The sequence below is a fragment of the Ranitomeya variabilis genome, chromosome 2 (genome assembly GCF_051348905.1).
Source record: "Ranitomeya variabilis isolate aRanVar5 chromosome 2, aRanVar5.hap1, whole genome shotgun sequence".
NCBI lineage: Eukaryota > Metazoa > Chordata > Amphibia > Anura > Dendrobatidae > Ranitomeya > Ranitomeya variabilis.
This window is the reverse complement of record NC_135233.1, coordinates 183,606,013-183,620,492: the sequence shown is the minus strand read 5'-3', so window position 1 is coordinate 183,620,492 and position 14,480 is coordinate 183,606,013. Positions and strand designations below refer to the sequence as shown.

The 14,480-nt window shown below is 43.7% G+C and overlaps 1 protein-coding gene and 1 long non-coding RNA gene across 2 annotated transcripts in view; one reads left to right on the top strand and one right to left on the bottom strand.

Moving 5' to 3' along the window:
• Window positions 1-14,480, top strand: part of GNPAT (glyceronephosphate O-acyltransferase) — a 229,774-nt gene that overhangs the window by 124,794 nt on the left and 90,500 nt on the right. Inside the window, exon 11 of the mRNA XM_077283278.1 lies at window positions 9,907-9,986. Coding sequence (XP_077139393.1) covers window positions 9,907-9,986 — 80 coding nt within the window. The remainder of the gene's footprint in view (window positions 1-9,906; window positions 9,987-14,480) is intronic.
• LOC143804815 (uncharacterized) overlaps window positions 1-14,480 on the bottom strand; it is a 97,876-nt gene that overhangs the window by 6,714 nt on the left and 76,682 nt on the right. The gene's annotated exons all lie outside the window — the stretch shown is intronic.

Below are 14,480 nucleotides of genomic sequence, written 5' to 3'. Positions count from 1 at the left end.
AGGTCAGGACTTTGACTAGTCCACTCCAAAGTCTTAAGTTTGTTTTACTTAAGCCATTCAAAAGTGGACTTACTGGTGTATTTTGGATCGTCCTCCTTCGTAACCCAAGTGCGCTTCAGCTTGAGGTCACAAACAGATGGCCTGACATTTTCCTTCAGGATTTCTTGGTTGAAAGCAGAATTCATGGTTCCATGTACTACAGCAAGTCTTCCCTGTCCTGAAGCAGCAAAACAGCCCCAGACCATCACATTACCACCACCATATTTTACTATTGATATGACGTTCCTCTTCTGAAATGCTGTGTTACTTCTACACCAGATGGAATGGGACATACACTTTCCAAAATGTTCAACTTTTGTCTCCTTAGTCCAGAGTATTCTCCAAAAAGACTTGGGGATCATCAAGATGCTTCTCTCTCTAGTCTCCGGAGTGAGCAGACTTGCCTATCTGCTCTCTGCAAGACGGAGGAGACAACACGGCGCCATGCTACAGGCAGCCCATTGAAGCAGCAGCTACTCTTTTTTGTTTCTGTATGTTGTCTGGTTTTTTTTTGGACTTTCTACTGGCTTTGGTACCTTTATGGACTCCTAATTTGTAACCACGGATTGATGGATGGTTTATACTCTGTGGATCGCACTGTTCCTGTATGATGGACCATTGTGGGAAGGCGGAAACCACTCACCCATACAATCAACTGCCTCTGGACACACACAGCGCTGGATCAGCACCCGGATCAACCACTACTACTTACATCCCCCCTACAGGTACATGCAACTCCTAAATGGATAACAGTGATATGACGCACCCATGGACATGAATCTAATGCAACCACTACCAGCTACAGTTCCACAATATACACAGCTTCTACCTTGTTGGTTACTGATGGAGCCATCCATGTACAGAGGAGAACACTGGAAACAGTCAGATACGGCTCGGACTGGAGCAAAGGACATGGACACTGATCTGGTTGCCCCTAAGTCTGTCACTAAACGTGTTGTGTATTCAAGGAATGGACTTCTGGAGCTGAGCAGGATGAAGGCTACTCCAGCTGTGGCCATACCACTTGTTCCCCGTGAAGTGTGGAGACCTTTCAGAGGCTGCAGAGCAGGAAAAAAGATGAAGTCCAGGGGAAGAAGGTTTAAACCAGCTGTCCCATCCATTATCATGGGTGATGTACGCTCACTGGGAAATAAGACGGATGAACTGCTAGCCCTGTGTAAAACCCAGATGGAGTTCAAGGAATGCAGTCTCATGTTCTTTACAGAAACCTGGTTACATGGGGAGGTCCCTGATTCAAGTGTCTCGATTCCAGGGTTTCACATGGTTCGGGCTGATAGAGACAAAGCTAAGTGTGGTAAGAAGAAGGGTGGTGGGGTGATACTATACATTAATAGCAGATGGTGCAATCAGCAGCACGTAACTGTGAAGGAAAGTCATTGCTGTTAAAACATTGAACTCTTAGCAGTTGGCCTCAGGCCCTTCTATCTACCCAGGGAGTTCACCATTTGCATTACAGTAGTCATGTGTATATATCTCCATCCGCAAACCAAGTGGCAGCTGGGGAAGTATTGGCAGGGGTTTTGTCTCACCTTCAGACAAAGCACCCAAACTCGTTAACTGTAATCTCTGGGGACTTTAGCACTAGAACTACCTCAGGTTTCATAATACCTATAACTACCATTAGGGGTCATTTTGACCCCCATTCAAAAGTACTGACTCTGGAGTAAAAATAACGCAAATAAGCTCAACAAACTTATCAAGAAGGCAAGCGCGATTGTTGGCTTCCATCTGGACTCTTTTGAAGAGGTATTGGAGGAATAGCATTCAGAGGAAGTGTAGGGCTATAATGATCAATAATACACACCCACTATACGAGCTGTTCTTGAAGCAGAAGAGCACATTCAGCAGCCGTCTAATCCTAATAAGGTGTAAGGAGGAGAAATTCAGGAAATCATTTGTACCTTCTGCTATGGGGATGTACAATAATTTTCTAAGTGTGGTAGACAACAATGACTGATTGCTGGTGTACTAATGTCAATTAACAGTGACTTATATACCTGAACTACCCACATTTATTTGTTATGTAATGTTGGTATACTTGTGCAAGATTAATGTCCTAACATTTTATCTACTGTTGTTTGTATTGCTGCTGTAATACCATAATTTCCCCCGGGATCAATAAAGTGTATCGTATCGTAAGATGCTTCTGGCAAAACAGAAACAAACCTTATTCTGCCATGCAGGCCATTTTTGACCAGTCTCTTTCTTATGGTGGAGTCATTTAAACTGACCTTAACTGAGGCCAGGGAGGCCTGTAGTTCTTTGGATGATGATTTGGTGTCTTTTATGCTCTCTTGGTTGAGTCGTCGTTGTCATCTTGGGGTAATTTTGGTCGCCCTGCCACTCCTGGGAAGGTTCACTATTGTTCCGTGTTTTCGCCATTTGTGAATAATGGCTCTCACTGTGATTCACTGGAGTCCCAAAAGTTTAGACATTGCTTTATAACCTTTTCCAGACCGATAGATCTCTAATACTTTGATTCTCATTTGTTCCAGAATTTCTTTAGATCGCAGCATGATGTCTAGCTTTTGAGGATCTTTTGGTCTACTTCAGTTTGTCAGGCAGGTCTTTTTTAAGTGATTTTTTTTTTTATTGAACTCAGGTGTGGCAGTAATCAGGCCTCAGGGAATTCGAATTCCGTTTTCCAAAGATGTGATAAACCATAATTAATTTATGTTTTATTGAGGGGGAACAATCACTTTTTCACACAGAGGCCTGTAGGTTTGTGTCACAGGGTCCTTCTCCAGTATCACACAATCAACAGAGCGACAGATAAGTGAAAAGATCCAAGAACCTTTATTTAGGCAAAAATACGAAAGGTCCATATATCATCCACCACACAAAGAATAAAATAGTCCAGAACCAGAATGCAGTTCAGTTACAGAATAAAAGTCCAACAATCCAGCACAGAGGATAACAGTCCATATTCCATTCTTTCTCTCTCTGACGTGCTGTCTTCACATCATGGTTCCACACAGGATCTGATCTGTGTCTCACCTCCCTGATATTTACAAGTCTCCCTCCTCATTCACAGGTCAGGAGGGGTAAGGTCTCAGGGGCTCATTGTTTCAACAAGCTAGGTCAACATGTCATTAGCATATTAGCAAACAACATTATTCACTGACCCTGTGGAGAGATAACAATACAGAACTGTGGGGAGAATATCAGATGGCAAATAAAAACTCATCCTACAAGAGAACCCCATGAAAATAAGTAAAATAGAAATATACACAAAAATGATACCCACATAGCATATCACACCATCACAACCTCTCCCCCCTCATAATAGGTGAGCACGCCATTAGGTCTACACAGACCTCTGGCCTGCTCACTTTAGTCCACTTTGCTCCACTCTTTATAGTTCCTTGTACAGTGGCAGGGGTTGCAATAATCATGAGCACTTGTCCATAAATTTCCGGGTCCTGGCTTTATAGTCATACCAGGCTTTTTGACTGGACTGGGCCGTTCGGAGATGTTTATTAGCCAAGGTAGCTAGCTGGGCGAGACAGTCTCTGAACTCTAGAACGTAGGGAATGATGGGCGTTCCGGTGTCTGCGATATCTTCCTCCAATTGTTCTTTCAGAAGAGTGAGAGGCCCACGGACTTTCTGCTCCCTCAAAATGACCCAATGTTATTTCCAAGGAGGATATCTGCAGAAAGTCCTCCCATAACGCCAATCCAACACAGTTTTTCTCCAAAACCATAATTCAAATGTACCAAAGCTCGCTGTAAATATTTGCGGACACCCCCTGCCAGGACAATGGGAATTCCCGGGCCCTGGTGAATTGCCTCGGGTCGAACAACACGGGGGTCAGCGATAGTCAGAAATGCCCCCGTGTCTCTAAATCCCGACACTTTGTATCCATCAATTAAGACATCCTGCAGGTGGCAATGCCGTTGCTCTGTATTTCTGATGGACAAAGGCTGGAGTCCGTACACTCCAGGAGGGGTATCTATGGTGCCGTGGTCGGTGGTCCACTCTGGTGGGGGTGGTGGTTGATCTTCCACAGGTGGGATGGAGTGCACAAGATGCACTGGACGAGGTTGGGCTGCGTGGGGCTCCCTCCGAATCCTTGAGGGACAGCAAAACTGCAAATGTCCAGGTTGCCCACACCCGTAAAATCTCCTTTCTGTGATATCCCCAGGTCGTGGTCGGAACTGTTGGGGCCCAGGATTGTGAGCTGTGATTGTCATCGGCCTGCGGCTGGGTGGAGGGGCAGATATAATCGGCGGGAGAAGGCCGTGGTTCATTGTCCAGAAGCCTCCTCAATTGAGGTCAGATAGTAAGGGCTTCATCAGCCAGGGCTGCAGCTCTATCCACGGTGCACGGCGTGCGTTCCCGGACCCATTCCCGTACCTCTGCAGGGAACTTGGCAATAAATTGTTCTGTTAGGAATGCCTGTATAACATCTTCCACAGTAAAGGCGTTTTCTGCTTCCAGCCATCTCCGACATGCCTGGGACATCTTATGTGCATACATCCTAAACGATCCCCCCGTAGTGCATGGGAGGTCTCGGAACTTGGCCCTATATGAGTCTGGGGTGATAGCATGGTAATCCAGGAGAGTCTGCTTTACAATGTAATAATCCCGATTCTGCTGTGAGTCAATGATTCGGTAAGCCTCCGCCAGGCTACCGTTCAGGAGTCCCACTAACGCATCCAGCCAGAGTGGGGCACCTCCATCACAGCACACTGCTGCTCAAAGTCCTTGAAGAACCCCTCCACATCTCTGGAAGCCTCATCAAATGGCTTAAACTCTATCCGGGTGATCCGTACAGGCTCTCGGATCATTGGGTTTACATTCCACATTGCGTTACTCCCTCTTTCAAGCTCCATTGCTTCTTGTCTCCGCTGTGCCCAGCGGGCAGCCTCCTCCTTGTACTCCTGAGAGACACCTGGGCTCAGAACCGCCATCTCTTCTTCGTACCACACCTCCTACTGGCTTTTTGGGGTGGGGGTCCTCGTCTCCAGTGCTCGTCCTTCAGACATATGGGAAGAGGTGGCCGGGCTGGCACCCACCAGTAGGTCAATTAAGGCCTCTTTAGTCAGTCCCTGGTAGTTCAAGCCCAGGTCTCTGGCTCTCCCCTGTAAACTGCAATTTCTGTACTCACTTTCCAATTTCTGTACTCACTCTGTGGGGGGTTCTCCATTAGTTTACGCTCTGTTGATCCTGCTGCTTGCCACCAGTTGTCACAGGGTCCTTCTCCAGAATCACACAATCAACAGAGTGACAGATGAGTGAAAAGATCCGAGAACCTCCACCCTGTGGAGAGATAACAATACAGAACTGTGGGGAGAATATCAGATGGCAAATAAGAACTCATCCTACAAGAGAACCCCATGAAAATAAGTAAAATAGAAATATACACAAAAATGATACCCACATAGCATATCACACCATCACAGTTTGGATTTCTTTTTACCTTAATAATAAAGACCTTCATTTAAAACCTGCTTTTGTCTAATATTTAACCCCTTTCTGACATCAGGCGTAATAATACGCCGCTGTCGGACTCCAGCGGTGAGCCCACATCTTTCCCAGCACATGGCAGGTGTTTTGAACAGCTGACATGTGCCCTTAACTGCCGCAGGTGGAATCTCGATCCACCCACGGCTATTATCCCATTAAAAGCCGCAGTCAACTGCTGACAGCGGCATTTAGCATGCGCTTCCGGCAATCGTGCCGGAAATCCGCATACCGGTGACCCCGTTACTTGATCACCGGTCACCGGTGGGTTGGCATGACAACTAGAGGTCTCCAGGAGACCTCTATGGTTGTCACTGCTGGCTTTCTTTGAGGGCCGCCCAGTGGTCACCACTCATAGAAAATAAATAATTGAGCTACATAACAGGCGAACTGATCATCGCCTGTGTGTAGCTGAGCCGACTGTGTTATGGCAGCTTCTAGTCTCCCCCAAAAAAAAAAAAAGAAAAAGTTTTTCAAAATATAAAAAAAGTTCAAATCACCCCGCTTTTGCCCCACTCAAAATAAAACAATAAAAAAATCAAACATACACATATTTGGTATCGCCGCGTTCAGAATAACCCGATCTATCAGTAGGATTAACCTGATTGCTAAACGGCGTAGCAAGGAAAAAATTCAAAATGCCAGAATTACGTTTTTTTGGTCGTTTCGGCATTGCATTAAAATGCAATAACTGATGATCGAAAGATCGTATATGCATCAAAATGGTATCACTAAAACAGCATGCAAAAAATAAGCCTTCACCCAACTTGAGGTTATGAAAAGTGCAGACACTACAGGTATCTAAAAATGGCACAATCTTTTTTTTTTTTTGTAACAAATTTCGGAATTGTTTTTTACCACTTAGATAAAAAAGAACCTAGACATACTTGGTGTCTATGAACTCATAATGACCTGGAGAATCATAATGGAAGGTCAGCTTTAGCATTTAGTGAACCTTGCAAAAAAGCCAAACAAAAAAAACAAGTGTGGGATTGCATTTTTTTGCAAATTCACCACACTTGGAATTTTTTTCTTGTTTTCTGGAATATGACATGGTAAAACCAATGGTGTTGTTCAAAAGTACAATTCGTCCTGCAAAAAACAAGCCGTCACACTGCCATGTTGACGGAAAAATAAAAAAGCTATGGCTCTGGGAAGAAGGGGAGCGAAAAGTGAAAATGCAAAAACGAAAATACTTCCAGGGGTTAAGGAGTTAAATTTGTTTGGTGATCTGAAACATTTAAGTGTGACAAGCATGCAAAAGAATAGGATTTTTTTTACTTAGGGACTTCCAAATTTTTCACTTTGGTCACTTATAAAGCATAGCAATGCACAGCATTTCTTTGCTTTTATGAACTGTCAGTGCTGCACTGACATACAAGCTTGATACATGCTCTGAGCATGATGTAACAAGCTTGTTAGCTCTGGTGACTTAATTGTTGTCATGACGACATAGGGTCACCATGGCAATTATCAGGCCACTTTGATGACGTTGTGGGGGTGCCGAATAGAGGGCAGAGTGAGCCCCCTCCACCTGCCTACCTTCTAAATGCTGTGATCAATACTGCTCCTTGCAGTGAATGCGGGGTGTCGGCTGTCATATGAGCTAAATACCCTGCAGTGATCATGTGAGCAGTTTCTTTGTGCGCAAAATCACCATGACGTACCCATACATCCAAGGTACATCATGGTGATACATCCAAGGTCATGAAGGAGTTAAAAGATCTAAGTAAATCTTCCTGATGAATGAGTGAGAGCATTTTGAATCGTGTCTAGAATAAACCGTACTTTTACCGTCTATGCCATTTATTGAATTTTTTGTTGATACACTATCAGCAGCGGATGTACACGGGTTCGTAATAATTAATAAAAAAAAACTCTTGGTAGATATCCAGACTATTAACATTTTTTAATGTATTCAATGCATATACAGAGGCATGTCAAATTTTGGGCACCCCTGGTCAAAATTACTGTTATTGTGAACATTTAAGCAAGTTGAAGATGAAATGATCTCTAAAAGGGACAAAGTTAAAGATGACACATTTCCTTTGCATTTTGGGCAAAAAATATATATTTTCATTTTTTATTTTTACAAAAAGGAAAATGAGCCAATGCAAAAGTTTTGGCACCTTTGGAGATTTGTCTGCTCAGATAACTTTGACGAACGTTTCAGACTTTCATTAACCCATTAAAGTTGTTGCTTGTTCACTATCATCGTTAGGATAGGTCAGGTGATGCAAATTTCCCGACTTTATAAAAACCCAGCTTCCCCTAACCTGGTGCCAACAAACAGCCATTGGTTCTTCTAAGCAGCCGCCTAGCATTGAAAATTAAAATGGTGGAGGTATATAAAGCAGGAAAAGGCTATAAGAAGATAACAAAGCATTTTCAAGTTGCCCTTTCCTCAGTTCGAAATATAATTAAGAAATGACAGTTAACAGGAACAGTGGAGTTCAAGAGAAGGTCTGGAAGACCAAGCAAATTTTTACTGAGAGCTGCTTGTAGGATTGCTAGAGAGGCAAATCAGAACCCCGCTTGACTGCAACAGACCTTCAGAAAGATTTAGCAGACTCTGGAGTTGTGCTACATTGTTCTCCTGTTCAGAGGCACCTGCACAAATATGGCCTTCCTGGGAGAGTCATCAGGAGAAAACTTTTCCACCATCCTCACCATAAAATTCAGCATCACAAGTATGCAAAAGAACATCTAAACAAGCCTGATGCATTTTGGAAACAAGTACTGTGGATCAGTTAAATTATAACTCTTTGGCCACAATAATCTAACGTACAGTATGTGTGGAGAAAAAAGGGCACAGAATTTCAGGAAACTCGCCATCCATTAAAGGGAATCTGTCACCCCAAAAATCGTGTATAAGCTAAGGCCACCGGCATCAGGGGCTTATCTGCAGCATTCTGTAATGCTGTAGATAGGCCCCCGATGTAACCTGAAAGATGAGAAATAAAGGTTATATTATACTCACCCAGGGGCGGTCCCGCTGCGGTCCGGTCCGATGGGCGTCGCAGTCCGTGTCCGGCGCCTCCTAGCTTCATATGATGACGTCCTTCTCTTGTCTTCCTGACGCTGCTCCGGTGCAGGCGTACTTTGTCTGCCCTGTTGATGGATCAATCATGCTTTGGGGTTGTGTTGTAGCCAACATAGCAGAGAACATTTCATGGGTAGAGGGAAGAATGGATTCAATGAAATTTCAACAAATTATTGATGCAAACATAACACCATCTGGTCTTTCATCATTTTGAGATGATTTTGAAAAGAGGATGGCTTCTACAAGTGGATGATGATCTAAACACACATCAAAATCAATAGACTACCTCAAAAAGTGCAAGCTGAAGGTTTTACAATGGCCTTCACAGTCTCCTGATCTGAACATCATTGAAAGTCTGTGGCTAGAACTCAAAATAGCAATGCATGCAAGACGACTCAGGAATCTCACAGAACTAGAAAAACGGATGAAGATCCATCAAACAAAGATTGAAAGACTCTTGGCTGGCTGCAGAAATCTTTTAGAAGCTGTGATACTTTAAAAAGGGGGTTCTACTAGGTACTAACCATGCAGGGTTTTCCCATTTGTCTTTTTTAAAATCTAAAAAATGAAAATATTTTTTTTTCCTAAAATACAAAGAAAAAGTGTCATCTTCAACATTAGGCCTTTTAGAGATCATTTTGCCTTCATCTTGGTTAACTGTTTACAATAACAGTAATTTTGACAAGGAGTGCCAAAACTTTTACACACCACTGTATGTGGCAAAAGTTAGTAATTAGATTTCCTTTCACATTCCAGTTAATGTAAATGGTATTTTTCTATCAGCAGGTTTTTACTATATAATCTGAAAGCAGCATGATGTAGGGGCTGAGACTCTATTTCCAGTGATGCGTCACTTGCCTGGTCTGCATGGTGTCATTTTGATAGAATAACAGTTTTCTTTGCTGCAGATCTATCGGTGTTTAGAATACTGACTGAGGTGTATCTAACCTCGCTCTCATCTCTGAGTAGCAAATTTCTGGCAGTGTACAGTTTAGACAGAAAGCTGCCAATCAGTGGTGAGGACGGGGTTATACAAAGTAGAGACACATGAGACAGGTATGAGACACTTAGTTCAGTAGTGATAATCTTCTGCTGTCAGAACGCTAATCTTATTGAAACATCACACAGCCCGTAAGTGATACATCACTGGAATCTGGGTCCTTATATCATGCTGCTTTCAGATTACATAACAAAAACCTGCTGACAGAATTCCCATTAATACAATAGAACACAAAATAGGACAGAAAACTTAAATAAAAACACAGATGTAAGCAGAGCGTAAGCCATTTTTTCTGAATACAAATACATTGCCTTATTTTTTATTTCTTCTTTAAAGATGATGTTTCCAGGACATTTTGCTTCTTGAGAGAACTGTTTTCCAAAGAGTTCATTTTCTTTCCTGGGTTTGAATTAAAGGTAAGAAAAAATAATTGTTCACTGAAGGTCAAAACGTTTTTCTAACCGCTAAATATGAGCCCCATCCTGCTCAGTCACTAATTTAACAAGCTTTGATATGCTTGTCACTATCATTCAATGAATGATGTAATCATCTGTACTCTGTGTGCACAATTATTTTGCAACTTTTAATTTTAATGGGTAGCCCCTTAACGACCATTGATGTGTATAGCACAAATTGAGAAAAAGACCAGCACATCCAAACTAGTGTAAACAGGTGTCAAAAAAAAAAAGCATATATCTTGAAAAACGATTAAGGTTGCACCATGATTTACCAAAAATCATTATTCTAGAACATTGAAACTGCATTACTGCCATTGAAAATGGGAAAAAATGGAAAAAAAAGCGCTATGTAATGTGTATATAACATATTTATTTGCAAAATTGCCATGAAAAATACTGTAAAAAGAGGGTACTTGGCACATAGATTGGCCAATATATGTGAGCTCAACTGCCATGTCAAGGCGTCCTTCAAAAGTTGGGTGCCTGTCCTGATATGTCACCTCTCTTGGGAAAAAAAAAACCTACAATTTATGGGGGCAGGAATGGATGAGCTAACTACCGTACTTAGAATCACCTGTGGCTCAGGGGCTCAACAAATGCAACATGACATTCACAATCTATCCCAGGCAAATAGTGCTCTTTTCTTTCCTAGCCCTGCCATGTGCCCCAGTGGAAATTTTTGACCACATACAGTGAAGGAAATAATTATTTGATCCCTCGCTGATTTTGTAAGTTTGCCCATTTGACAAAGACATGAACAGTCTATAATTTTAGTTTCAACAGTTTTTATTTTAGAAAACATCAATAAACATAGGAATCATAGATCACAAACTTCAAGGATCCCCTCGCAGGGGGAAATATATATCCGGTTAATAGGCATAGGAAAGATAGTATCCTGGACAATATTATCGTAGTTGTGTATATCTTATCTACCGTATATACTCGAGTATAAGCCGAGACCCCTAATTTTACCACAAAAAAATGGGAAATCTTAATGACTCGAGTATAAGCCTAGGGTGGGAAATGCTGCAGCTACCGGTAAATGTCAAAAATAAAAATAGGTACCAATAAAAGTAAAATTAATTGAGACATCAGTAGGTTAAGTGTTTTTGAATATCCATATTGAATCAGGAGCCCCGTATAATGTTCCATACAGTTCAGGATGGGCCCCATATAATGCTCCATACAAAATACGCCCCATATAATGCTCCATACAGTTTATGATGGGCCCCATAAGATGCTACATATTAAAATATGCCCCATATAATGCTGCACAAATGCTGATTATGGCCCATAAGATGCTCCATACAGACATTTGCCCCATATAATGCTGCACAAATGCTGATTATGGCCCCATAAGATGCTCTATAGACACATTTGCCCCCTATAATGCTGCACAAATGCTGATTATGGCCCCATAAGATGCTCCATGGAGATATTTGCCCCCATATAATGCTGCACATGGCCCCATAAGATGCTCCGTAGAGATATTTGCCCCATATAATGCTGCGCATGGCCCCATAAGATGCTCCATAGAAATATTTGCCCCATATGCTGTTGCTGCGATTTAAAAAAAAATAAATCACATACTCACCTCTCGTCGCGCAGGCCCTCGGCACTTGCTATATTCACCTGTCCTCCGTTCCACCGCCGAGTGCCGCTGTGTCTTCCTCGTCCTCTGCACTGACGTTCAGGCAGAGGGCGGCACACTTTAATCGCGTCATCGCGCCCTCTGACCTGAGCGTCACTGCAGAGGACGCAGAAGACACAGCGGCGCAGACGGTGGAACGAGGAACAGGTGAATATAGCGCACTGCCCCCGCTATACTCACCTTATCCCGGCGCGGTCCTTGGACGTCCCTGGTTCTCCGGGCGCCGTCAGCTTCTTCCTGTATTGAACGGTCATATGGTACCGCTCAGTGCAGTAATGAATATGCGGCTCCACGCCTATGGGAGTGGAGTGGGGTCCATATTCATTAAAGTAATGAGCGGTACCATGTGACCGCTCAATACAGGAAGAAGCTGTCAGCGCCCGGAGAACGAGGGACGTCCAGGGACCGCGCCGGGAGCAGGAGAGTATTATTAGACAGCTGCCGCTCCCCCTCCCCTGCCGACCCCTGGGAATGACTTGAGTATAAGCCGAGAGGGGCAATTTCAGCCTAAAAAAAAATGGACTGAAATCCTCGGCTTATACTCGAGTATATACGGTATATCGATTTTAGCTTAGTTATGTTCAGATTAATAGAAGGGGAAAACGTAAACCAAAACAAAAAAAAGCGTGAGTACCATAAACATTGAGTGTTAGTGATGCGAGATAAGTTGACGTAAGATACTAAGTTATATGAACCAGAAATTAAGGTTATCAATAAATAAAGCTGTGTGTTTTATTGCTATAGTAATTGTTCTAGAAAGGTCGTCATCATTCTGTGCGTGGATTATTATTATTATTTATTTATATAGCACCATTGATTCCATGGTGCTGTACATGAGAAGGGGTTACATACAAATTACAGATATCACTTACAGTAAGCAAACTAACAATTACAGACCGATATAGAGGGGTGACGACCCTGCCCTTGCAGGCTTACATTCTACAGGATGGTGGAGATGGAGACAATAGGTTGAGGGTTGTAGGAGCTCTGATGTTGGTGAGGCCGTAGCTTCAGTAGTGGTGAGGAGGCGGTGGGGTCAGTGCAGGCTGTAGGCTTTCCTGAAGAGGTGGGTTTTCAGGTTCCGTCTGAAGGATCCAAATGTGGTTGATAGACGGATGTGTTGGGCAAAGAATTCTAGAGAATGGGGGATATTCTGGAGAAGTCTTGGAGGGGGTGATGAGCGGATAAGTGTGGAGGACAGAAGGATGTCTTGGGAGGACCGGAGATTACGTGATGGGAGATTAGTTCAGAGATATATGGAGTAGACAGATTATGGATGGCTTTGTAGGTCAGTATTAGTAATTTGAACTGGATACGCTGAAGGAATGGGAGCCAGTGAAGAGATTTGCAGAGAGGGGATTCAGAGGAGTAGCGAGGAGAGAGATGAGCTAGTCAGGCAGCAGAGTTAAGGATGGACTGGAGAGGTGCAAGGGTGTTAGCAGGGAGGCCAAAGAAAAGGATGTTGCTGTAGTCAAGACGGGAGATGAGGGCATGCACAAGCATTTTAGTAGATTGACGGTTGAGGAAAGGACGGATTCTGGAGATATTTTTGAGCTGGAGGGGACAGGAGGTGGAAAGAGCTTGGATGTGCGGTTTGAAGGACAGGGCAGAGTCAAGAGTTACTCCGATGCAGCGGACTTCTGGTACGGGGGAAAGCGTGATGTCGTTAATTGCGATAGATAGGTCAGGTAAGGAAGATCTATGAGATGGAGGAAAGATGATGAGTTCAGATTTGTCCACATTGAGTTTGAGGAAGCGAGAGGAGAAGGAGGATATGGCTGATAGACACTCTGGGATTCTGGACAACAGAGAGGTGACGTCTGGGCCGGAAAGGTCGATCTGAGTGTCATCTGCATAAAGGTGGTACTGGAATCCATGGGACTTTGAATTGTCCCAGGCCAAGTGTGTAGATTGAGAAGAGTAGGGGTCCTAGAACAGCCTTGGGGGACTCCAACAGAGAGAGGGTGGGATGAGGAGGTAGTGTGGGAGATGCTGAATGTGCAGTTGGAAAGGTATGAGGAGATCCAGGATAGGGTGAGGTCTTTGATGCCAAAGGAGGAGAGGATCTGTAGTAGGAGGCAGTGGTCAACTGTGTCAAAAGCATAGGACAGGTCTAGAAGGAGGAGTACAGAGTATTGCCCGTTAGTTTTGGCTGTAAGTAGGTCATTAGTGATTTTGGTCAGGGCTGTCTCAGTTGAGTGATGGGGGCGGAAACCAGATTGTAGATTGTCAAAGAGCAAGTTAGATGAAAGGTGGGAGGAAAGTTCAGCGTGGACGTGCTGCTCCAGGAGTTTGAAGGGAATGGGAGCAGCGATATTGGGCGATAGCTGGACATAGCTGTTGGGTCGAGGGTTGACTTTTTAAGGATAGGCGTGATTGTGGCATGTTTGAAAGCAGAATGGACGGTGCCAGAAGTTAGTGGTAGGTTGAAGAGGTGGGTTAGGGATCGGATAAGTGTGGTGGTGAGCTTGGGGAGGAGGTGGGATGGGATGGGGTCAAGCGCACAGCTGGTGAGGTGCAATTTGGAGAGGAGACAACTAAGCCCCCCTTCAGTGAGCTTGGAGAGGGAGGTTATGGGGTTTGGGCATTGGTCTGGTATACAAAGGGGTTGTGATGGTTGAACAATGAAGAATTGCCTTGTTTGGTCGATCTTATTTTTAAAGTGTGTGGCAAAGTCATCAGCAGAGATGAGGGAGGTTGGAGGGGGCAGTGAGGGGCGGAGGAGGGAGTTAAAGGTTTTGAATAACTGTTTGAGGTTGGAGGATATGAGGGTTGTGAAGTAGGCCTGTTTAGCAGAGGTG